This window comes from Schistocerca americana, chromosome 8 (assembly GCF_021461395.2).
Source record: "Schistocerca americana isolate TAMUIC-IGC-003095 chromosome 8, iqSchAmer2.1, whole genome shotgun sequence".
In the NCBI taxonomy this organism is placed as follows: Eukaryota; Metazoa; Arthropoda; class Insecta; order Orthoptera; family Acrididae; genus Schistocerca; species Schistocerca americana.
This window is the reverse complement of record NC_060126.1, coordinates 62,337,162-62,361,878: the sequence shown is the minus strand read 5'-3', so window position 1 is coordinate 62,361,878 and position 24,717 is coordinate 62,337,162. Positions and strand designations below refer to the sequence as shown.

The following is a 24,717-nucleotide window of genomic DNA, read 5'->3' as shown; positions in this document are numbered from 1 at the left end:
ATTCCATATCTTTGTCATCTAATATTATTCGAATGATCTTATAATTATTATACAAATATTTACATTTGGTATATAGATGTTTAGTTATTCTTAACCTTTTTATTATTATTTATTTTAAACATTTTTTTCTTTCTTTATGAAAGTTAGAATTATTTCTCCACAGCCCTGGAGCATAATTATTTTATATTTTTAAAAATGTATAGCTGCAAGTATTTTTTTATTGAATTAATTCCATTCTATTTTTAAAATATATATATAACTTAAGCAACTTGATAGCTTGAATAATGTTGTTTTTACTTTCATTGTTGTCCATTTGTAACATTTAGATTTTAATTTTAATAAAAATTTTCTCTATAAAAATGGAGCCCCTAGATGAGAAGCTTAATAATGAAACAGTTCTAATTTTTTTAAAAAATTAACTGTGATACAGTTAATGTTTTATATAACATTATTGAACATGAATATTTAAATACAGGACACAGAGAGAAAATTTGTGTGATACATAATAACAAGTTCAAGATTCTTGTACCAGATAGGTATATTACTAATAAATAACGAATTGAGATATTAATTTTTTTGAAGATTTACAGTTACATTGAGATACAATGGATTAAAGAAAATGTAAAATAGTAATAATGAATTTCATTATTTGTAACTTTCGTCATTCAAAGAGTAAAAATATTGATTACAAATGATATTTCATGTTTTTTTGCATGAAATTTCAGAGGAAGAATATCCTCCCACAGCAATTATTAAAAATAAACAATAAAATAAGATAAATAAAAAATGAAATAAAATAAAAAATAAAATACCACAAAAATATAAAACGAAATCAAACCAAAATCTATAATATATAAATATGGTCACTGCTCTGCTCACAAAAATAAGGCTCATGTGAATGCTCACAAGTGTACTGAAAGTGGCGCCTTACTACTGTTAAGCCTCAGTACAGCATCCCTCCACCCCCACCCCAACCCCCCACCCCACTCCGCCACAGAGGAGAAGAGGTGGAGAATCTCATCTGGATCTGCTAGGGTCCCCTGCTATCAACTGGGTCTGTTGATGGGATGATGCCTACATCCTTTAATGTCAGTCCTGAGGTGGTGTGTACCTGGAACTGTTGAAGGTCCCTCCAGTGAGATGCCTGGTGACACTGCTTGAAATGACCCAACTGCGTCCATCATGGAGACATTGGGCGACTGTCTCTGGAACAAAAGAAAGTGGCAGTTTCTTGGTTTCAGGAGAAGAACCATGAAAAGATCATAATTAGTTCTATGTTTTTGGCACTATGTGCTATCGTAAAGTGTCACCTCAGCCATGCCTCAGCATAGTAATTTTCCTGCCTAGTAATGTGGAAATTGCTGCTGGAAATCAGTGTTAGCATACCACGAGTCCACACTGGGTGCTTAAGTGAAAAACTGTAGCTGCTAGGCCACTGAGAAGGGCAGCTGTGAACTATGGCGTGAATGACAGAAAGTTGGGCTTTTGAGATCAGCTATGATGTTGCTCAACAGGAGATTTGCTGTCCTGCGGAGTTGAGCTCTAGGGTGCCAGAAAAAGAGTGAGAACCTCATCCACAGGATGCTGACGGAGAAGTTCAGACATGTGGGTTTTAAAAGCGTAGAGAAAATGTTCCACTAGTCCATTTGAGGCAGAGTGGAAAGTTGCTGTGTCAACTTGTACAGTGGAATTTTTGTCAGAGAAAACAGAATTTTGCAAACGGAAACTGGAGGCTGTTGTCTGTGACTATAACACAACATCTAATTCTTAATGCAAGAGTGTAATAGTAACTTCGGATGTGCCGCAAAAGCTTGTTTTAGGACTATTCGATTTCGATGTATGTACACTATGTGATCAAAAGTATCCGGACACCCCGAAAAACATACTTTTATCAAATTTGGTGCATTGTGCTGTCACTTAGTGCCAGGTACTCCATATCGGCGACTTCAATAGTCATTAGACATTGTCAGAGAGCAGAATGGGGCGTTCCGCGGAACTCACGGACTTCGAACGTGGTCAGGTGCTTGGGTGTCACTTGTGTAATAAGTCTTTACGCGAGGTTTCCACATTCCTAAACATTCCTAGCTCCACTGTTTCCGATGTGATAGTAAAGTGGAAACGTGAAGGGACACGTACAGCACAAAAGCGTACAGGCCGACCTCGTCTGTTGACTGACAGAGACCGCCGACTGTTGAAGAGAGTCGTAATGTGTAGTAGGAAGATACCTATTCAAACCGTCACACAGGAATTCCAAACTGCATCAAAAAAAAATTTTCAAATGTGTGTGAAATGTTGTCGGACTTAACTGCTAAGGTCATCAGTCCCTAAGCTTACACACTACTTAACCTAAATTATCCTAAGGACAAACACACACACACCCATGCCCGAGGGAGGACTCGAACCTCCGCCGGGATCAGCCGCACAGTCCATGACTACAGCGCCTGAGACCGCTCGGCTAATTTACTCCGACAGTCCTATCTGGTAAGTATCCCACACAGCGCAGCAGTACTCTAAAAGAAGGCGGACAAGCGTAGTGTAGGCAGTCTCCTTAGTAGATCTGTTACATTTTCTAAGTGTCCTGCCAATAAAACGCAGTCTTTGGTTAGCCATCCCCACAACATTTTCTGTGTGTTCCTTCCTCTGTTATAACGTATTTACATTGTCTCATGACAGAGCGTGCCATGAATGAACGACAGACCCAGTCATTACTCAATCCTGTTCAGAGACGTAGAGTACAATGCGATAGAATATTACCGTTACAGTTTCGCAGAACTCACTGACATGCACGTGCTCTCGCTGCTGAAAGGCTGTACACGGAATGATTTCCTAACAGGTGCCATCCGTCACGAGGAGCGTTTATTTCTCTCGATCGACGAATGCGTAAGACTGGTTCATTGGAAAGCAGAAGCGAGGGACCTGCCAGCATGAGGACCACTCGCACACCCGATTTTGTAGAGGAAGTGCCGGAACGTGTTGCAGCAGACTCCACTACAAGTAGTCCTCGTGTTGTACGTGAAATGGGCGCTGCACATTCTAGCGTGTGGCGAGTACTCCAAGAAAAACAATTACACCCATATTACCCAAAACGAGTCCATGCGATGCTTGTGGCTGACTTTGGACCAAGGTTCCGACCGCAGCGCCTAAGACCGCTCGGCTAATCCCGCGCGGCAAACTGCATCAGGATCCACTGCAAGTACTATGACAGGCGGGAGGTGAGAAAACTTGGATTTCATGGTGGAATGGCTACTCATAAGCCACACATCACACAGTAAATGCCAAACGACGCCTCGCTTGGTGTAAGGAGCGGCCGGCTGGTGTGGGCGTGCGGTTCTAGGCGCTTCAGTCTGGAACCGCGTGACCGCTGCGGTCGCAGGTTCGAATCCTGCCTCCGGCATGGATGTGTGTGATGTCCTTAGGTTAGTTAGGTTTAATTAGTTCTAAGTTCTAGGCGACTGATGACCTCAGAAGTTAAGTCGCATAGTGCTCAGAGCCATTTGAACCATTTTGTAAGGAGCGTAAACATCGGACGATTGAACAGTGGAAAAACGTTGTGTGGAGTGACGAATCATGGTACACAATGTGGCGATGCGATGGCAGTGTGTGGGTATAGTGAATTCCCAGTGAACGTCATATGCCAGCGTGTGTAGTGCCAACAGTAAAATTCGGAGGCTATGGTGTTATAGTGTGGTCGTGTTTTTCTTGGAAGGAGCTTGCACCCCTTGTTGTTTTGCGTGGCACTATCACAGCACAGGCCTACACTGATGTTTTAAGGACCTTCTTGCTTCCCACTGTTGAAGAGCAATTCGGGGATGGGGCGATTGCTTCTTTCAACACAATCGAGCACTTGTTCATAATGCAAGGCCTTATGCGGAGTGGTTACACGACAATAACATCCCAATAATGGACTAGGCTGCACAGTGTCCTGACCTGAATCTTATAGAATACCTTTGGGATGTGTCGGAACGCCGACTTCGTGCCAGTCCTCTCCGACCAACATCGATACCTCTCCTCAATGCAGCACTCCATGAAGAACGGGCTGTAATTCCACAAGAAACCTCCCAACATCTGACTGTACGTATGCCTGTGAGAGTGGAAGCTGTCATCAAGGCTAAGGGTGGGCCAACACCATACTGAATTCCAGCATTACCGATGGAGGGCGCCACGAACTTGTAAGCCATTTTCAGCCAGGTGGCCAGATACTTTTGATCACATAGTATATAAATGACTTGGTAGATAACAACACAAGTTTCAGAAGGCTTTTCGCAGGTGACGCTGTTGTGTAGAGAGAAGTCACAACGCTACAGAATTGTAACGAAATGCAGGAAGAACGGGACAGGTTCGCCGTTTATCAGTTGACCCTCAAAGGAAAGAGATGTAGCATATTGCGGATAAGTAGACGGAGAGAGATAACACCAATGAAATATCTAGGAGTATACGAATAGGGCGGTCTGAAGTGGAACTCGTGCATGAAACTAATCGCAGTTTAGTCAGATGCGAAACAGATTCATTGGAATAATCCTTAGGAAGTGTAGATGACCTACATTCGAGGTAGCTTCCAAAACATTCGTTCGGACAAAACTTGCGTATGGCTTGTCAGTATGAGTTCCATACCAGATAGTAATTATAGAGAAGATAGGAAAGATGCAAAGGAGAGCAGCGCGTTTTGTCAGAGGTTCATTTAGTAAAAGCGAAAGCGTCAAGAAAATGCTCAGTGAACTCTAGTGGCATACGCTACACGAGGGGTGTGCTGCGTCACGGATCGGTTTATGCTCTGTTCTCAGAGCATATGGTCTTAGAAGAGTCAGTTAATGTATTGCTTCCCCCTACGTCTATCTCGCGATAAGACCATGAAAGCAAAATTAGAATGTGCTCATTAATTTAAACTCCTAATTTTGTTGCATGTTTGTGTATTTATCAAGCAACGTTCCCAGTTTAATTAACTACGTAGTACGTAATATCGCTGTTTGCATAGCAACGGGCGTTTGTTGTTTCAAGAGCGAGTTACAGTTCTTAGATCCTTCAGTTTTATCGTAGCTTCTACTCTAGCAGTAGCGCATCGAAGCATACCGTCTGGTTCGTGAATTGACACAGCTTTAGAATCTCCTGTATGCTGTTTACTTTAAACTCTTAAATTTGTACACAATGAGAACTCTTCAGAGCAGATTTTAGTGATTGTTTATTCTCCTCATTCATAGTGGCATACATTCCAATGTCAGTAGCGCCACAGTCGGGTAATTTTCTGTTTTGTGGGATTTGTTTGTACTTTCTGACTTACTGCCTACTGGTTTGTCTGGATTTTTTGAGATCTTATTCATTTCCACAGTACAATATGGCTAGGGGCTGCGCATGTTCCGAGCACAGGCGAGAAGAATTGGTTGCTGCCTCTAAACAGCTGGAAGTTGCGTTGACTACGGTCGACATGATGCTGGCTAAGAGATGAATACACTAAGCAGATTCAGAAGGATGTGGGTTGCAGTAGGTACTGGGAGATGAAGAAGCTTGCACAGGATAGAGTAGCATGGAGTGCTGCATCAAACCAGTCTCAGGACTGAAGACCACAACAACAACAATGCTCAAAGCCGCAATATCAGGACGCCGGTAACGAGACCTGCGACGCCATTGGTGCCGCTGGAATCCCCTGGTGACCCGATTGTCGCGGCGTCTTCAGATACACACAATCAGACCAATCCATCTTCAGCCAAGAGTGAGTGTCTGACAGTGGTGCGTTCCCGCATCGCTGGGCCCAAGGCGAAATAGGGAATGGGCCAGGAGCTCGGTTCCTTGAACCTTACTATCAGGTCCCAGGTGTTACCCAGTGTTGAGAATACTTCTGAGCCAACATGGGATGCTTCTCCTGCTGGGCCAGCGACAGATTTTCCTGCCCAGCCCGGAAAAGTGCGAGGGATGGGTATGCTAATATTTGGGAACCCCAGCGTTAGGCTTATAATGGACACACGCAGGTAAATATCAGGGAGAGCGCGAAAGAATGGCAGTATGCACTCAGTATGGTTCCTGGAGGGCCTCGTAGCTATAGAGCGCACTGGGTGTTTTCGGCTGCAAATGGTGGTACATGTCGGCACGAATGATGCCTGCCGCTTGGGTCCTGAGGCTATCCTCGGCTTTCGTTGGATGGATGATTTGGTGAAGGCAACTAGCACCGCACGCGGCTTACAGGGTAAGTTCGTTATCTGTATCATCATACCCAGCGTCGATCGCGGTCCTCTGGTTTGGAGCAGAGTGGAAGGTCTAAATCACAGACTCAGACGATTCTGAGACGGTATCGGATGCGACTTGCTCGACCTTGGTTATCGAGCGGAGGGCTGTAGCATCCCTGTTATCAGGTCAGGCGTGCACTCCAGTAGGAAGCGGTTACAAGGATAGCACAGTGCGTGCGGCGTACACATGGAGGTTTATAACGTTAGGACAACCCGCTACACATGGAGTTTTATAACGTTAGGGCAACCCGCCCACCCCCCTGCCCCCTGTTTGGGATTAGGGGCTCATTGCCTTCCAAAATCGAATATACGTCACAATGTTATCACAGAATGCTCGTCGTCACCTATCGGATGTAGAAAAGATTGATATGATTCTAGTAAATTGCAGGAGTATCCACTGTAACCTTCCAGAATTAGTGTCGCGTATTGAAGGTTGCATGCGCAGATAGTATTAAGAACAGAAAGTTGGCTGAAACGCAAAGTGCCTAATAACTAAATCCTAAGTTCAGACTGGAATATGTATCGTAAGGATAGGTTAGTCGCCAATTGTAGCGGCTCATTTATTGCAGTAAATAATTCGAAATTATCTAGCGAGGTTATCATGCATTCGGAAAGTGAATCAACCTGGGTGAAGTTAAGCATCAAAGGGCGGGGAAAAATGGTAATCGGATCATTCTGTAAAACGCTTGCAATATGAACTGTGGCGGTAGGGCGCTTCAGAGAGAACTTGCAGAATATCGTCACTAATTTTTCTGAGTATGCTGTTGTAATAGGAGTTGCTTCAACATGCTAGGTATGGAATTCATGCGATAAAACAACACGGATTCATGTGACATTATTCTGAATGTCTTACCCGTAAACTACTTCGAGCAGATAATTCGAGAAATAACTCGTGAAGGTATGTTTGTGTCTGGGAGGTCTAAGATGTGCCTTTAGACTTTGCTCTGAAAATACGTATTTAAGCCATATTGAACGATGGTTATCAATTTTTTCCACTTGTTCTCCACATCTCCTTCGTCAGCAGAGAATATTTGATGCTGACTATATAAACACACTGTAGTTTGTGTCCTGTCACTTTTGCTAAGCAAAAATATTTTTTCACCTTTCTTAACATTAAGATGAGAAATTCGACAAATTGGTGCTAATTCAGAGTCCCACCGATGGTTGTTCTTCTCACGCGCCGTTCTTCGCGAGTGGAACAGGGAAAAGGGGGGGGGGGGGGGGGGGGGGAATCATTTAGTGGTACCAGAAGTACCCTCGGCTACACACTAGCTATAAGAGTGGCATGCTGATTGCAGATTTGAACCTCATTGACCATATTTTATGCAAACGCGAGCACAGTGCTTCAGATCCAAGAGATTAATCGAAACATTTTAAATAGAATAGTTGGTAGAGACTATACCCAAAGTGCAGCCAAAGTGTGTTGTAATTTCCTCCTGGTTATAGCATGCAAAACCACCACAGTGTTGCACCTGTGAAAAGAACAACTGGAATCCGCTTCAGAGAGAGCCAGCTGCGGCACGGCTCTGCTTTGTCAACTTCTCTTCGTAATTTTGTCAGGTTTGAAACTTCTGATGCCATTTTCGGTAATCCGGTTAGCCCTCGAGCGTGCTAAGGGCGTGTGACAGAGTTTTACCCAGACCACGGCCCCTCTTTGTTAAACCCAATACGAAAATCAGCTTGAATTTTCTTTATAGCTGTGATGATACGACAATCGATTATGGCAACGTGGCGCTGTGGTGTGCGTTGTAACTCCTGCGGTTTTCCGGATGTCTAGTAGCGCTGGACAAGTCCTCGTGACCACAGATCCTTTATCTAATTCCAGGGCAGTTCGCGCTTATTGAAACGTACACATGATTAACAACAGCAACTTCCATGCCTTGTTTGCAAGAGAATAACAGAAAGACTGGCCATCGACAAGCGTAGGCAGGGAGGGAGGGAAACAAACAGCAATTCTCGCCATTTACCAGTTTGCCTAGCTGTAGACAGCAGACCTCTGTTCACAGGCTAAGTAAAACACTGATGACTTGGTGAGTGCATCCTCCGATTTTATATTGTGTAAATTACGACGACGTCAAAGTTGCGTCTGTTATTATTAAATGTTACAAATATTTCTCAAATTTTCAAGTGATGTCTTTCTCTGAACTAAAACTTCTTTTATATTATGCTATAGTGATCTACTAAGCATCGATGTAAACAGATTATTATTATTATTATCACTATTATAGTGTAATATTTATTTACCGATAACCCTTGCGGAATCGTACTCCCATGCATAGTTCAAAACGCTTGACGACCTTACACATGGGCAAACGTGTTATGCGTTTCACATTAAGCAGTTATATTATACACTTAAAATCTTTATGGTTCAAGACACAAAATCCTTTTATGTTAGTTTTATTAGATTCGGATTTTTCACCAACGAACTAATGAAAAGTCTACCCCAAAACCGTTTTACGAAAAGCTAGTTGCCGGGGGGGATTAGCCGAGCGGTCTGGGGTGCTGGAGTCATGGACCGTATGGCTGGTCCCGGCGGAGGTTCGAGTCCTCCGTCGGGCATCGGTGTGTGTGTTTGTCTTTAGGATTATTTAGGTTAAATAGTGTGTAAGCTTAGGGACTAATGACCTTAGCAGTTGAGTCCCATAAGATTTAAATAAAAGGTAGTTTTACTAGCAAATCAGTGTTTATGACGTAATGTCTATTGAGTACGTTTCATACAATGACATTATTCTGCAGGAACTTTAGGTGAATTGAGCAAGTAACGTAAAAGTAATAAATTAAAACGTCATGCTGATGTCTTACTGCATACAAAGCGAAATTTTAGTAAGCAATAATACAGTGCATTATTTTGTGGGTGAAGTCCACACAGAAAAATGTTGGAAATGTTTGAAATTATGTGTAAAGTTTGTTGGAAGTCGCCAGGTGCTCTCATTCTGAAATACTGGATGGATAAACTCAGGGTAGTTTGCAAATCGTGAGTTATACTGGCCCAAACACATATGCTCATCTTCTAACATTAATAGTTGTCCTATTCTGTTAAACGTTTAAAGGGGGTAGGACGTCAAACGGGCCGACTTGGAGCAGGAGAGGCACCACAGGACATTTTAATTTCCACTGTCTATACTTTTACAAATAAATTCATAAAGCTTTGTCAGCATGACTAGGAAGGATTCAGAATTCACACTCATAGCATTGGAAGTTAGAAAACATAACAAAGTAATTTTTTTTTTTTTTAATCTGAAAGTTCATCATTTTTTTTACTTACTAATGGCAGCATTTGTTGCTATATGTACACTTCTTTCCATAAGTAAGAGAGATTCTTTGATGAATTTTGCACGGCATACAAACTACATTTAAAGGTGTATGAAACTCAAGAATTTTCCAAATCTATTAAAAACTGTGGTAAAAATTGAGGTAATTAACTATAAAATTTGTGATTTTTCGAAACAAGAACTTTAAAATATAGCAGCTCATTAGTTTTTTCATAAATTAAATAAATTCTAGAGTTTCATACACCTGTAAGTATGGTATGTATGCTGTGAAAAATTCATCGAAGAATCTCTCTAACTTATGAAGAAAAGTGTACCCATAGCAACAAATGCAGCCATTAGTAAGTGAAAAGAAATGATGAAATCTCACGTGTAAAAAAAATTGTCATGTTTTCGAAGTTCCACTGCAATCAGTGTGAATCCTGAATCCTTCGTGGTGATGCTGACAAAGTTTTATGAATTTATTTGTAAAAGTATAGACACTGGAAATTAAAATGTTTTTTGATGCCTCTCCTGCTCCAAGTCGGCCCGTTTGACGTCCTACCCCCCTTAACGTAAGATTACACCTGTTGATGAGTATATTTTGACAACACTTTAAATTTATAAATTCGGTCAATAACTATGTGAAATACCGACCGTAGGTACTGTATTCACAGAATACACTGAATTAACAAAACCCATTGGATACATTAATTTTAATTTTAATAACTAACAGCCTCAGTTGCACTGTTTGCCTAGAATTTACCTAATTTCGTGTCGGACCTCCTTTTGCCCGGCATAGCGCAACAACTGCATGTGGCATGCACTCAGCAAATCGTTGGAAGAACCCTGCAGAAATATTGAACCGTAGTGCCTCTAAAGCTGCTCATAACTGTAAAAGTGTTGCAGGTGTAGGATTTCGTGAACGTACTTACCTCTCGATTATGTCCCATAAACAATCGATGGGATTCGTGTTGGTCGATTAGGATGGTCAAATTATTCGCTCTAATAGTCCAGACTGATCTTCAAACAACTTGCGAAGGATCGTGACTAGGTGACATGGTAGATCGTCATCCATGAAAATTCTTTCGTTGTTAGGGAACAGGAAGTGCATGACTGGATGCAAATGGTCAGTAATGGGTTCAGTTGGATCACAGAACCCGGTCCATTCCACGTAAACACAACGCACACCATTATGGAGCCGCCACCAGCTTTCCCAGTGCCTAGTTGACAACTTGGATCCACGGCTTCGTGGGGTCTGCGCCACACTCGGAACCTGCCACCAGCTTCTGCCAGCTGGATTCGGGACTCATCTCACCAGGCCGCAGATTTCCAGTCATCTAGGATCCAACTGATACAGTCAGGAGCACAGAAGAACTGCTGCGGGTGATATCATGCTGTTAGCGAAAGCTCTCGCGTCGGTGGTCCTGTGCTATAGCCGATTAATGCAAAATTTCGCCGCTCTGACGTAGCAGATATGATCGTCGTACGTTCCACATTGATTTGTGCGGTTATTTCACGCCGTATTGCTCGTCTGTTAGCACTGACAATTCTACGCAAAAGCTGCTGCTCTCAGTCGTTAGATGGAGTCCACCGCCCATTTCATTGACCCTGGTAAGAGGTCGTGCCAGAGATTTGCTATTCTCGGCACACTCTTGACACTGTAGACTTCGGAATACTGAGTTCCCTAATGATTTCCGGAACGGAACGCCTCTTCCGTCTAGCTTCAACTACCATTTGGTGTTCAAAGTCTGTCAATTCCCGTCGTGCAGCCACAATCACGTCGTTAAACCTTGTCGCGTCAGTCACCTGAGTACAAATGAAAGCTCCCCTAATGTAGTGCCCTATCATATGTTGTGCATGCGATGCTACCACCATCTGTACACACACACACACACACACACACACACACACATATCAAAAAAGTTTTGCATCACGTCGGTTCCGAGAGTTCCAGAACCTGTACACAAAAGTGGAATAGAGATCAGCATAAACATCATCTCCACACTTTTTATTGCTCATGAAAACCACATATTGTATGTTGTAGCGCCATACAGCGAGAACTTCAAGAGGTTGTGGTTCAGATTGCTGTCCACACCGGTACCTCTAATACCCAGTATCACGTCGTCTTGCATTGATGCATGCCTGTATTCGTTGTGGCATACTATCCACAAGTTCATCAAGGCACTGTTGGTTCGGATTGTCCCACTCCTCAATGGCGATTCGACGTAGATCCCTCAGTGGTCCATAAACAGCCCTTTTCAATCTATCCCAGGCATGTGCGAAAGGGTTCATGGCTGGCCACTCTAGTCGACCGATGTCGTTATCTTGAAGGAAGTCATTCACAAGATGTGCACGATGGGGAAGCTAATTGTCGTCCATGAAGACGAATGCCTCGCCAATATGCTGCCGATATAGTTGCACTATCGGCCGGAGGATGCCATTAACGTATCGTACAGCCATTACGGCGCCTTCCATGACCACCAGTGGCGTACGTCGGCCCGACATAATGCCACCCCAAAACACTCGCTGGACAGTGCGTCTAAGGCGTGCAGCCTGACCACGTTGCCTCCAAACACGACGATTGTCTGGTTGCAGGCATATGCGACTCTCATCGATGAAGAGAACGTGATACCACTCCTGAGCGGTCCATTCGACATGTTGTTGGGCCCATCTGTACCACGCTGCACGGTGTCGTGGTTGCAAAGATGGACCTCGCTACGGATGTCAGTGAAGTTGCTCATCATGTAGCCTATTGCACACAGTTTGAGTCGTAACACGACGTCCTGTGGCTGTACGAAAAGCATTATTCAACATGGTGGCGTTGCTGTCAGGGTTCCTCCGTGCCATAATCCGTAGGCAGCAGTGACCCACTGCAGTAGCAGCCCTTGGGCGGCCTGAGCGAGGCATGTCATCGACAGTTCCTGTATCTCTGTATCTCCTCCATGTCCGAACATCGTTTTGTTTCACTCTGAGACGCATGGACTGCTCCCTTGTTGAGAGCCCTTCCTGGCACAAAGTAACAATGTGGACGCGATCGAACCGCAGTATTGATCGTCTAGGCATGGTTGAACTACAGACAACACGAGCCGTGTACCTCCTTCCTGGTGGAATGACTGGAACTGATCAGGTGCCGGTCCCTCCGTCTAATAGGCGCTGCTCATGCATGGTTGTTTACACGTTTGGGCGGGTTTAGTGACATCTCTGAACAGTCAGAGGGACTGTGTCTGTGATCCACTATCCACAGTCAACGTCTCATCTTCAGGAGTTCTGGGAACCGGGGTGATGAAAACTTTCTTGATATGTGTATGTATATTTCTATCCTTTGACTTTTGTCGCCTCAGTGTAAGTAAAATTTCGTTATTTGGATCGCTCCTTGGCGTGACGACTGTGATGATCTGCCGTGTGCCTCGAAGTCGCTGCCTTGAGACGTGTTTCACCGCTAGTGCAACACTGTGTTCTCGTTCTGAATGCTGTGAAATGTCTTGTGCCTGACGTAGCTGAGATGTGGCTTGTGTTGCAGGAATGGTGTGGCTGTTGGAGAGGTGTGACTTGTTTTTCAGGATCCATGTGCCTGTTGCTGAGTTGTGGCTTGTGTATGTAGCTGAGGCGTGTCTTGTGTTTCAGGAATCATGTGCCTGGAGCTGATCTGGCTGGTGGCCGGGGTCGTTTGGCTGGCCTACCACTACCGGCAGTGCCCCGCCCACTCTGCCAAGGAGGTCGCCCTAGGTTCGTACCAATTATTTCTGTCTCTGTTCTGCCACAGAAAACTTCCCATTAATTTCTCTTATTCTGACAGACATGCTCTGATATTAGTAAGCAATGTCTTTCCACTTACCGTTGTCAGTACACATAAGGTAGAGAGGAACGTTGGGGTTTAACTTGCTATAATCGTTCACCAGATTAATATTGGAGGGATTGGGGCAGGGGAGGGGGGGTGGGGTGGGAATTGTAGACTGAGACCAAGAGATGAAGTTAAAGTAGGAGATGAGTTTTGCTATTTGGGGAGCAAAATAACTGATGGTGGTCGAAGTAAGAGGATATAAAGTGTAGACTGGCTATGGCAAGGAAAGCGTTTCTGAAAGAGAGAAATTTGTTAACATCGAGTATAGATTTACATGTCAGGAAGTCCTTTCTGAAAATATTTGTGTTGAATGTTGCCATGCATGGAAGTGAAACATGGACGATAAATGGTTTAGACAAGAAGAGAATAGAAACTTTCGAAATGTAGTGCTGCAGAAGAATGCTGAAGATTAGATGGGTAGATCACGTAACTAATGAGGAGGTACTGGATAGAACTGGGGAGAACAGGAATTTGTGGCACAACCAGTGGTGGGTTCTGTCCTTGTCCAGTTATAATTATGATATTCAGTACACTCCACCATACAACATGCAAAGGGCTGGGGTCTGACAAGGATCCCGAAATGTATTTCCACCTGGACATTGCCAAGGAAGTGGCAGTAGCGAACCTCTCACTGGATGTTAAATTCATCGCACCCCACACCACGGGCGACCCAGCCTTCAGCAACGATCTCTGCCTGGTATATCACAGTTGGTTGCTAGACAACAAATCCGGCAGCTGGAAGTCCAGGCCTACTGGCACTGTTGGAATGAGCTCTGAAGACTTAATGCCGTGCTGCTGTTCCAAGGATAAAATGGCTGCATCGAGGTGAACCTCTCCAGGAGTGTGTTTTGTCACTTCTCCATGCCAGGCGCTGGGGTGTTGCACTCACTAAACATCTGGCCCACCACCATGTCTGTTGGAACGGCATGCACACTGCTTTTACTCATATGGTATACCTCCATACCATTTCGTTCCTTGGCAAGATCCTTTTAGTCCTTGGTCCAACCTTCATTTGGATTTTGCAAGACCTTTCTTAGACCACATTTGACTCACAGCAACCTGCAGTAAGCAGGTTCTGATGGATATAGGTTGCAGTAGCTGCTGAGAGATGGAGAGGCTTGTAAAGGATGGAGTAGCTTGGAGAGCCGCAATAAACTAGTCTTCGGACTGAAGACCACAAGAACGACATGTATTCTTTCCACTTCCCTTTATTTCGCTTCCTTACTAACATTCTCCTGCTGCTTACTACTATTTCAGTGGAAAAGATGATTTCACAACGTACATGTAAGTTTCATGCATGTACGCAATACTGAAAACCTGCAAACTTTACGTGCCATTAATTAGATTATTACTGGCTGCAAAATATTTTGTCTTTCAACTTCTCGGTAGGTGCAAGCGATGCTTTTATGATTGTTACACTTTAAAGACCTTGTTCATCTGCATCATATTCCGCAAACAACCTAATGGTGTTTGGCGGAGGATACTTTTGTACCACTAATTGAGCCTTCCAACCCTGTTCCACACACGAAGAGCGCGTGGGAGGAATGATTGTCGGTAAGCCTCTCTATTGGCTTTAATTTCTCGAATTTTGTTTTTGTGGTCATTACGTGAGATGAATGTGTGTGTGTGTGGGGGGGGGGGGGGAGCGGGGGAGGGGGGGGGGGGACGATATGTAGTCCGAGTATTGCCGAAAAGTGCTCTCTCGAAATCCCAATAGAAAATGTCTCCGGTGATGCACAAGGCCCCCCCTGTAACGTCTGCCAGTGGAGTTTGTTTAGCATCTCCGCCACGATCTCGCGACGGCTAAACGATCCCGTGTCGAAACTCGCCACTCTTTGTTAGATCTTCTCTGTCTCTTCTATCAGTCTTACGTCGTAGGGATCCGAGTTAGATAAACAGTACTCAAGAATCGATCGAACAACCACCTTAGAACCCAGTTCCTTCGTGGATCAGTTAAATTTCCTTCAGGTTCTTCCTATGAATCTGAGTGTGTCAGCCGGCCGCTGTGGCCGAGCGGATCTAGTCGCTTCAGTCCGGAACCGAGCTGCTGCTACGGTCGCAGGGTCGAATCCTGCCTCGGGTATGCATGTGTGTGATGTCCTTAGGTTAGTTAGGTTTAACTAGTTCTAAGTCTAGGGGTCTGATGACCTCAGAAGTTAAGTCCCACAGTGCTTACAGCCATTTGAACCATTTGAGTGTGTCGTCTGCTTTTCCTCCTATTTTTTTATGCGTGGTCATTCCACTTAAGGTCGCTCTGGATAGTTACTCCTAATATTTCACGGTAGATACTGTTTCCAGAAGTTTGTCATCAATAGTAGTGGATTTCTTTTCTTGTGTATGCGCAGTATGTTACATTTATTTACGTTCATGGTAACTGCCAGAGCCTGCACCATTCATCAATTCTCTGGAGGTCATTCTGCAAACCGTTACTACCTCCTGACGTTACTACTTTAGTGTAGACAACCGCATCATCTGCGAACAGTCTTAAAGAGCATCCGACCCTTTCTACCAGATTGTTTATATATATTGTAAAGAGTATCGCTCCAATCACACTTCCTTGGAGTTCTCCAGAAATTACCTTTACATTTCTCGATTATGCTCCGTTAAAGCAACGTCTTGAGTTCTATCTGCAAGGAAGTCTTGAATCTAGTCTCAAATCTACTTCGATATTCAATCAGGTCGTCTTTTTTGTCACTAAACAGCAGTACGGACGGTGTCAAATGCCTTTCTGAAGTCAAGGAACACGGCGTCAACCTGGGCGCCGTGTCGAGGGCACTGTGGACCTCGTGGAGGAACAGAGCGAGCTGAGTTTCGCAGGACCTCTGTATCCCGGACCCATGTTGATACTTATATAGGAGATTTTCATTCTCCAAAAACGTGTTCCATAATTGTGGAACAGATTGGCATCAACGATATAGGTCTATAATTGTTTGCCCTTTCCTACGGCCCTTCTTAAAAACAGGAATGGCCTGCGGTTTCTTCCAATCGCTAGGTACCCTTCATTGCTCACGTGATCCACGATAAATTACAGCAAGACGGGCAACAAGTTCCTTCGCATAATCTTTCAGGTTTCTCATCTTCTCCTATTAAGCGATTGTAGCTGTTTTTCTATTTCGTGTCGCTTATCTCAATATCTGCTATTTCGACGTTCTTACGACGATTGAAAGGAGGGCCGTGTTACGATCTTCCGCGGTGAAACAATTTAGGAAGACTTAATTCAGGATTTCGGCCAGTATGGTCTCTGAGTGTACGAATTTATGATTTTTGACCTACTTACTGATTCTACATACTACGAAAACCTCTCAAGGTTTTTACTCAGATCGTTTGATAAAGTTTTGCTTTCGAAGTCATTGAACGTTCTAGCACTTTACGTTTTTTGAAGACCCACACGAGAATATCTGAGATGGGGCTGTCAGTTGCAGAGATATGGGGCACTACACTTTAACATGGACTACAGATTAAAAAATGTTAAGAAAGGGGTAAACCACCAGGACATGATTTCAGTTTTATGTGAACCATTAAACATGTCTTTGATAATTTTCTATCACACATCTCGTAGCGTTTAATCACGTGTTCGGTAGTTAAAAATACAATAGAAGTTGCGTAGTTGCTGTTATTCAAGTGTAGAGAGCAGTTTTATACTTCTGTTTTCAGACTCCATATATTCAAATTTTCACTGCAGATGGTTCGAATTTTCCTTTCTGACATTGCTGAGAAGCGTCTATGTAAAGTCTTTGAACTTCTTCACATTAATTATGAATCAGCTTCAACTCCATTATTTCTTATGAGGAATTATTGTTTGAATTCCTTATATATATCGCCAATATTCTCCTGACCTTGATTTTACTCATCAAACAGATTATTTCAGGCTTCATTAGTGTGTGAACGTTAATAACATCTGCTTCATTGTTTACTGTGGCCGAGCCGTTCTAGGCGCTTCAGTCTGGATGCCCTTAGGTTAGTTAGGTTTAAGTAGTTCTAAGTTCTAGGGGACTGATGACCTAACATGTTAAGTCCCATAGTGCTCAGAGCCATCTGAATTTTATATTTCACGAGAGGTTGATAGGACTGAACATGTAATGCAGAGATTCGAGAGGTACCGTAGAATTCCCTGACTTTGTGACACTTTTGACGTTTTTTAAATGTAACTTCCTTAATATTTTAGGTGAAATGCTAAAGAATTTATTCAATGCAGTTATCCATTTCTTCTTTCGAATTCCGTCAAATTTGCCGAACTGTGTGACACTATTCATTTTGTTTGAATAAACTCTTCCACAGCGCACATCTCACATTATTCTGGTACCTTTATTGGAATCTGAAAATTCCATTAAAAGAATATATTTTTGGATAGAAATAAAAAAAAAATTTTTTTTGTTGGCATAAAAAAGAACACACGCTCATGCATCTACACACACACACACACACACACACACACACACAAACACACACGAGCGCGCGCACATACATTCCTGGAAATTGAAATAAGAACACCGTGAATTCATTGTCCCAGGAAGGGGAAACTTTATTGACACATTCCTGGGGTCAGATACATCACTTGATCACACTGACAGAACCACAGGCACATAGACACAGACAACAGAGCATGCACAATGTCGGCACTAGTACAGTGTATATCCACCTTTCGCAGCAATGCAGGCTGCTATTCTTCCATGGAGACGATCGTAGAGATGCTGGATGTAGTCCTGTGGAACGGCTTGCCATGCCATTTCCACCTGGCGCCTCAGTTGGACCAGCGTTCGTGCTGGACGTGCAGACCGCGTGAGACGACGCTTCATCCAGTCCCAAACATGCTCAATGGTGGACAGATCCGGAGATCTTACTGGCCAGGGTAGTTGACTTACACCTTCTAGAGCACGTTGGGTGGCACGGGATACATGCGGACGTGCATGGTCCTGTTGGAACAGCAAGTTCCCTTGCCGGTCTAGGAATGGTAGAACGATGGGTTCGATGACGGTTTGGATGTACCGTGCACTATTCAGTGTCCCCTCGACGATCACCAGTGGTGTACGGCCAGTGTAGGAGATCGCTCCCCACACCATGACGCCGGGTGTTGGGCCTGTGTGCCTCGGTCGTATGCAGTCCTGATTGTGGCGCTCACCTGCACGGCGCCAAACACGCATACGACCATCATTGGCACCAAGGCAGAAGCGACTCTCATCGCTGAAGACGACACGTCTCCATTCGTCCCTCCATTCACGCCTGTCGCGACACCACTGGAGGCGGGCTGCACGATGTTGGGGCGTGAGCGGATGACGGCCTAACGGTGTGCGGGACCGTAGCCCAGCTTCATGGAGACGGTTGCGAATGGTCCTCGCCGATACCCCAGGAGCAACAGCGTCCCTAATTTGGTGGGAAGTGGCGGTGCGTTCCCCTACGGCACTGCGTAGGATCCTACGGTCTCGGCGTGCATCCGTGCGTCGCTGCGGTCCAGTCCCAGGTCGACGGGCACGTGCACCTTCCGCCGACCACTGGCGACAACATCGATGTACTGTGGAGACCTCACGTCCCACGTGTTGAGCAATTCGGCGGTACGTCCACCCGGCCTCCCGCATGCCCACTATACGCCCTCGCTCAAAGTCCGTCAACTGCACATACGGTTCACGTCCACGCTGTCGCGGCATGCTACCAGTGTTAAAGACTGCGATGGAGCTCCGTATGCCACGGCAAACTGGCTGACACTGACGGCGGCGGTGCACAAATGCTGCGCAGCTAGCGCCATTCGACGGCCAACACCGCGGTTCCTGGTGTGTCCGCTGTGCCGTGCGTGTGATCATTGCTTGTACAGCCCTCTCGCAGTGTCCGGAGCAAGTATGGTGGGTCTGACACACCGGTGTCAATGTGTTCTTTTTTCCATTTCCAGGAGTGTATAAAGAAAAGGGAATCGAACAACGAATTCACTGCTCCACGTCAGCAATAGAGACACCTGGGGTGATCTCTCATGGTGGATACACTAGGGAAACAGTTCGGTGTGCCTTATACCACACAACAACAGGAGGATTGGCCCACGTCCAAATTTTTGGCCGGCCTTTGTGGCCGAGCGGTTCTAGGCGCTTCAGTCTGGAACCGGGCGACCGCTACGGTCTCAGGTTAGAATCCTGCCTCGGGCATGGATGTGTGTGATGTCCTTAGGTTAGTTAGTATTTAAGTAGTGCTAAGTTCTAGGAGACTGATGACCTTACATGTTCAGCCCATAGTCCCATAGTGCCTAGAGGCATGTGAACCAGAGTTTTCCTGCTTTGGTCATGGCTCATACTGGTGTTTCTCCTCTCCAGTCAGTGTATACCATGTTTTTCAATAACCTAACGAGCTTTGGTGTTTCTGTTCTCCACGCAATCCAAGGTCTATTCCAGCAATTTCATTCAGTTATTTGTATACTGATGACGAGCCACCTTTTTTTCTCCACGGTACTGAACCAGAAGCCATTATGTCTAATAATGAACACGAAAATACCTCACCGAAATGTCGTCGAATTGGAAAAATCGAGAAAGAAGAGATAGTGTCACATTATTGGGTACGTAACTTCTAATGTTTCATACAAACGGTCACAAAACGTGTATGAACAAACAGTTCAAATTGTGAAATATCACATTTTGTAGTGGAGTAGCTCATGTTACTGATATGGACATTAGAGACTTACCAGGTTGACTGGGACAATGGACACAGTGAAGTAAGAGTAGATTACATCAATCACGTTAGCACACAGAGAACAAACAGCGAATCTTGTAAACATGTAGAAACTTTTAGTTAAGGCAGATACCACGTGGAATCCATTTCACCTCCCCCAGGCCAGTGCTGCTGCTTCATGGATTTTCTCCAAAATTTTAACTTGACCACCACAGCTGCTAGAGACCTCTGTGTGTCAGAAAGTATGAGCGTCACATAGTTGGCAGCCTGTCATATAGCTGGGGAGTTTTACGGTATTACTCTTTAATATGAATCAGCGTCCAGTTTACGGAAGACAATTTATCTATCAGTCATTGTGTCACCACAGCCACGAGCACCTTTTCACGTTATAATGCGCCGCAAGTTCTGCGCGCAAAAGTTTGCAAAAGACCTGGTGAATATTTAGATCACGGGTCTGGAATAACTTATACGTCACCCATGAACCATTGCGGCAAGCAATTTCAAACATCTCACACAAAATCAGCAACATTGCATGACTCAGTAATACGTCACGCCGACCAAGGAGAAATCAGCAAGCTTGAATTAGCAAACAGAATGTCGATTGCACATTCGAATTTACTCGGCCGCATGGTTGGACAACCGCGAACGTTGCCCATTGGCTGAATGCCTCAGCAGTACACTAACGATATAAGTACTTACAAACAGTCCTCTGGGGTGCCACAGAGAGATAACCCAAATAGTTCGGCTCCACTAATCGGAGCGGAGCAAAGAAAAGAGTGTTCTTGTAGAAAACTGCAAAGTTAATCCGCGACTTCAGAAAGCAAATATTGCGGAAAATGAACTTGTAATTGCACAGGCGCTTTTCAAAGTGTGTGATACAGATACCAGATGGAACTCTAAAGGCATACTGAACCAATGCAAGGAAGGGCAGCTGGTATCGCCGGGCGTTTGTTAGACTCACGTGAGAGTGGGAAAAAAATGAATCGGCAGACGCTTGAAAATAAACGCAAACTACAGGGTGTCCCAAAGTAATGTATACACTCTTTGAAACTAAATATCTCTTTAATTCAAAGAGATAGAAATACAGTACAAAGTTTTTGGTGTATCATAAGATCCAGCTAAGGATGGGAAATGTTCAAAATGGCCTCCTTCCACCGCAGTACACCATTGACAAGAACTTAGATCAGAGTGACATGCCAACTGTATTGTTCCTAATGGAATAGCATCACAGGCTAGCTCAATTTGCTCTTTAAAATCATGCAGTGTATGTGATGTTGCAGTGGGAAGACTACTCCACAATCCATTTGTGCCCACAGGTAGAAGTCTGGAGGAGTTAAATCAGGAGATCGAGCTAGAAACTCCACTCTCCCTGCTGTCCCATAAGGCATGGAATATATGACTGAGAAATGCCTTCTTATCGATGTGAAAGTGAGGTGCACCACATGCTGTTGAAAGTACTAATCTTCATTTTCAACACTGTTGTTAAGAACTGGATTTATCATACGCAACACCTCTGACAGTGTTTTCAAAGAAATACGGCCCAATCAAACCTATAGAGGTCGGATCACACCCGACTGATACTCCTGGTAGATTAAAATACTTGTCTTCGGTTACGTACGGATTATCACTGGCCCAGCACACGCAATTATGGGGGTTAATTGTTCCATTAAATTTAAAGGTCTCTTCATCCGACCAAAGAATAAGATCTTGGAAATGTTGCTCTTCTTCCCACCGGTTACAAAATTCACTTCATCTATCGGGCATCATCCTCTTCAAGAGCATGGAGAAGTCGTGCAATTTAAGACTTCAATTTCTGAGCCCACAAAATTCTATGAACACTGCTTTTGCAGATCCCAGACTCACGAGAGCTTTTCCTCACAGATTTCTTCGGGGAGTGTGTGTGTGCCTGGATGAATGCATCAGCATTTTCACTGTCTGTTGAACGTCTCTTTCTTCCGGAACGTCCTTTCATCATATCCTGCACCGTTCCTTCAGCACCAAGCATATCTGGGGTTCTTGTAATCGTTACCCTTGTCGGTGGTGGCGTACCAGATTGTAATCACCAACGTCATAGTACCCTTTCCACATCCTCCGTTTTCCAGTAACATTTTAGCACACACTTCCGTTGATCCACCAATAACACCATGTTTGTTTACAATCCCGAAACAAAAGAACGTTTTTCACCGCCTTTTGAATTATTACCGGCAAAAATTGTATTTCTGTGTCCTTTAATTAAAGAGATATTCAGTTTGAAAGAGAGTATACATTATTTTGAGGCGCCCTGATGATCACGACAGCTTAGTTCCAAAGTTTCGAGTACAAATACTACGAGAAGAAGCTACAGGTGTTCTGCGACCCGATACGTATCCCTCCCGGAGGGAGCGCAAAAGAAGATAACATTCGTCTAATCGTAGCGCGCAGGGAGTCGTTTAAGCAGTGACTTTTTCCGCGCTTCATACGTGGTTAGAACGAGAAGAAATTTTACCATACAGTATACTGGGTGGTCAAAAAGTCAGTATAAATTTGAAAACTGAATAAATCACGAAATAATGGAGATAGAGAGGTACAAATTGACACACATGCTTGGAATGACACGGGATTTTATTAGAACCAAAAAAATACAAAGGTACAAAAAATGTCCGACAGATGGCGCTACATATGATCAGAACAGCAATAATTAGCATAACAAAGTAAGACAAAGCAAAGATGATGTTCTTTACAGGAAATGCTCAATATTTCCACCATCATTCCTCAACAATAGCTGTAGTCGAGCAATAATGTCGTGAACAGCACTGTAAAGCATGTCCGGAGTTATGGTGAGGCATTGGCGTCGGATGTTGTCTTTCAGCATCCCTAGAGATGTCGGTCGATCACGATACACTTGCGACTTCAGGCAACCCCAAGGCGCACGATCATCGCCAAACGATGAGCGCATGAGATCTTTCACACGTCTAGCCATATGGGGTGGAGCACCATCCTGCATAAACATCGTACGTTCCAGCAGGTGTTTATCAGCCAGGCTGGAGATGATGCGATTCTGTAACACATCGGCGTACCACTCACCCGTCACGGTAGCAGTTACAAAACCAGAATCACGCATTTCCTCGAAGAAAAAAGGCCCGAGAACGGTAGATGTGGTAAATCCAACCCATACCGCGACTTTCTCGTTGTGCAATGGAGTTTCCACGACAGTTCTAGGATTTTCGGTAGCCCAAATTCTGCAGTTGTGGACGTTGACAGACCCTCGGAGTGTGAAATGAGCTTCGTCGGTCCACAACACTTTCCTCAACCAGTCGTCATCTTCCGCCATCTTTTGAAACGCCCACACCGCAAATGCCCTCCGCTTCACTAAATCGCCAGGTAACAGTTCATGATGCCGATGGATTTTGTACGGATAGCATCGGAGGGTACGCCTAAGTGCCAACCAAACAGTAGTGTATGGAATGCCGGTGCGACGTACGACTGCACGAGCGCTGACTTCCCCGTGCATAGACGAACCCGCTACAGTTTCCATTTCTTCCTGAACTGTCTCAGCAGCATTACGCATTGTGCTCGATCTGCCACTACGGGATCTATCGTCTAAACAACCAGTGGCTTCGAACTTTGAAATCATTCTCGCCACAGCTGCATTCCTCAACGGACCTTTACCCGTTTTAATACCCTTCCTATGGCGATAGGATCGTAACGCTGAACTAGCACATTCCCCATTCTGATAATACAGCTTCACTAAGAGCGCCTTTTCAGGTAACGTCAACATGCTGCGACTGCTGGCGCATCTGCTTCTCTCTCTCATTACAGCTCCTTTTATACACGATTGTAATGTGCAGTCACTGACGTTTTGCTGTCCAGCGCCATCTGTCGGAAATTTTGTGATTTTTTTTTCCTAACAAAACCCCATGTAATTCCAAGCATGTGTGTCAAGTTTTACCTCTCTATCTACATTATTCCGTCGTTTCTTGAGTTTTCAAATTTATACTGACTTTTGGATCACCCGATATTATGCTATAATGGTAAGTACTATCTGCCATGCACTTCACAGTGGTTTTATATACACAAACGTACACGTTGAGCGTTTTCGGTATCCATCGCTTCTGGAGATTGTAAATGAATAAAAGCTAAATTTAATGTGTGTGTCTGGTTCGCAGTTTGCATCAATAGCTAAAGTAAGCGGTCTGCTCTGCCAGAGACACAGATAATAAATGCAATTCGCCAGTAACACGTTTATTTTTGTACGTTGTTCCGCTATTTCGGAGAGTAGGTGCAGCACTGCGGAAATTCGCTTTTCCGTTAAACGTTCCGGGAGCACAACAATTCGGTTGCGTCGTATCTGCCTTTGGAGGGGAGCCAAACGGTACGATCGCAGTGCCAGAATTTCTTCCGCCCGGCAGAACAGCTCTTGCAACACTAAACGTGAATCTGGAATTATGGAAGGCCGATACGAGCAATCGGATTGAGACAGGTGCTGGTATACCGCTAAAATGCGGGAGGAGGAATGGAGCTCTTGAGTGGAGACATACACTGTGTGCAAGCACGGCTACGCTCATGAGAGACAATGTAACGACAACCTGCTTAATAGCGTGACGATAAGCTCAATACAGCCACTCAGTACAGCAGCGATTTTGCGTGCCATGGACCCGACAAGTTCTTGGTAGTGTTCCGGAAGTGTGTGGCTCCAGCTGCCTACGCACAGGCCACGCAATTGAGGTAACTGACGGGTAGGTGGTGTTTGGGGGCGGAGCTCGCGGCCGAGAGCGTCCCAGGTGTG

General features: G+C 44.5%; 1 protein-coding gene across 1 annotated transcript in view; it reads left to right on the top strand.

The window, feature by feature from the left end:
• The window catches only part of LOC124545529 (diacylglycerol lipase-alpha), a 454,063-nt gene that overhangs the window by 36,635 nt on the left and 392,711 nt on the right, over positions 1–24,717 (top strand). The window contains exon 4 of the mRNA XM_047124477.1: positions 13,091–13,192. Coding sequence (XP_046980433.1) covers positions 13,091–13,192 — 102 coding nt within the window. The remainder of the gene's footprint in view (positions 1–13,090; positions 13,193–24,717) is intronic.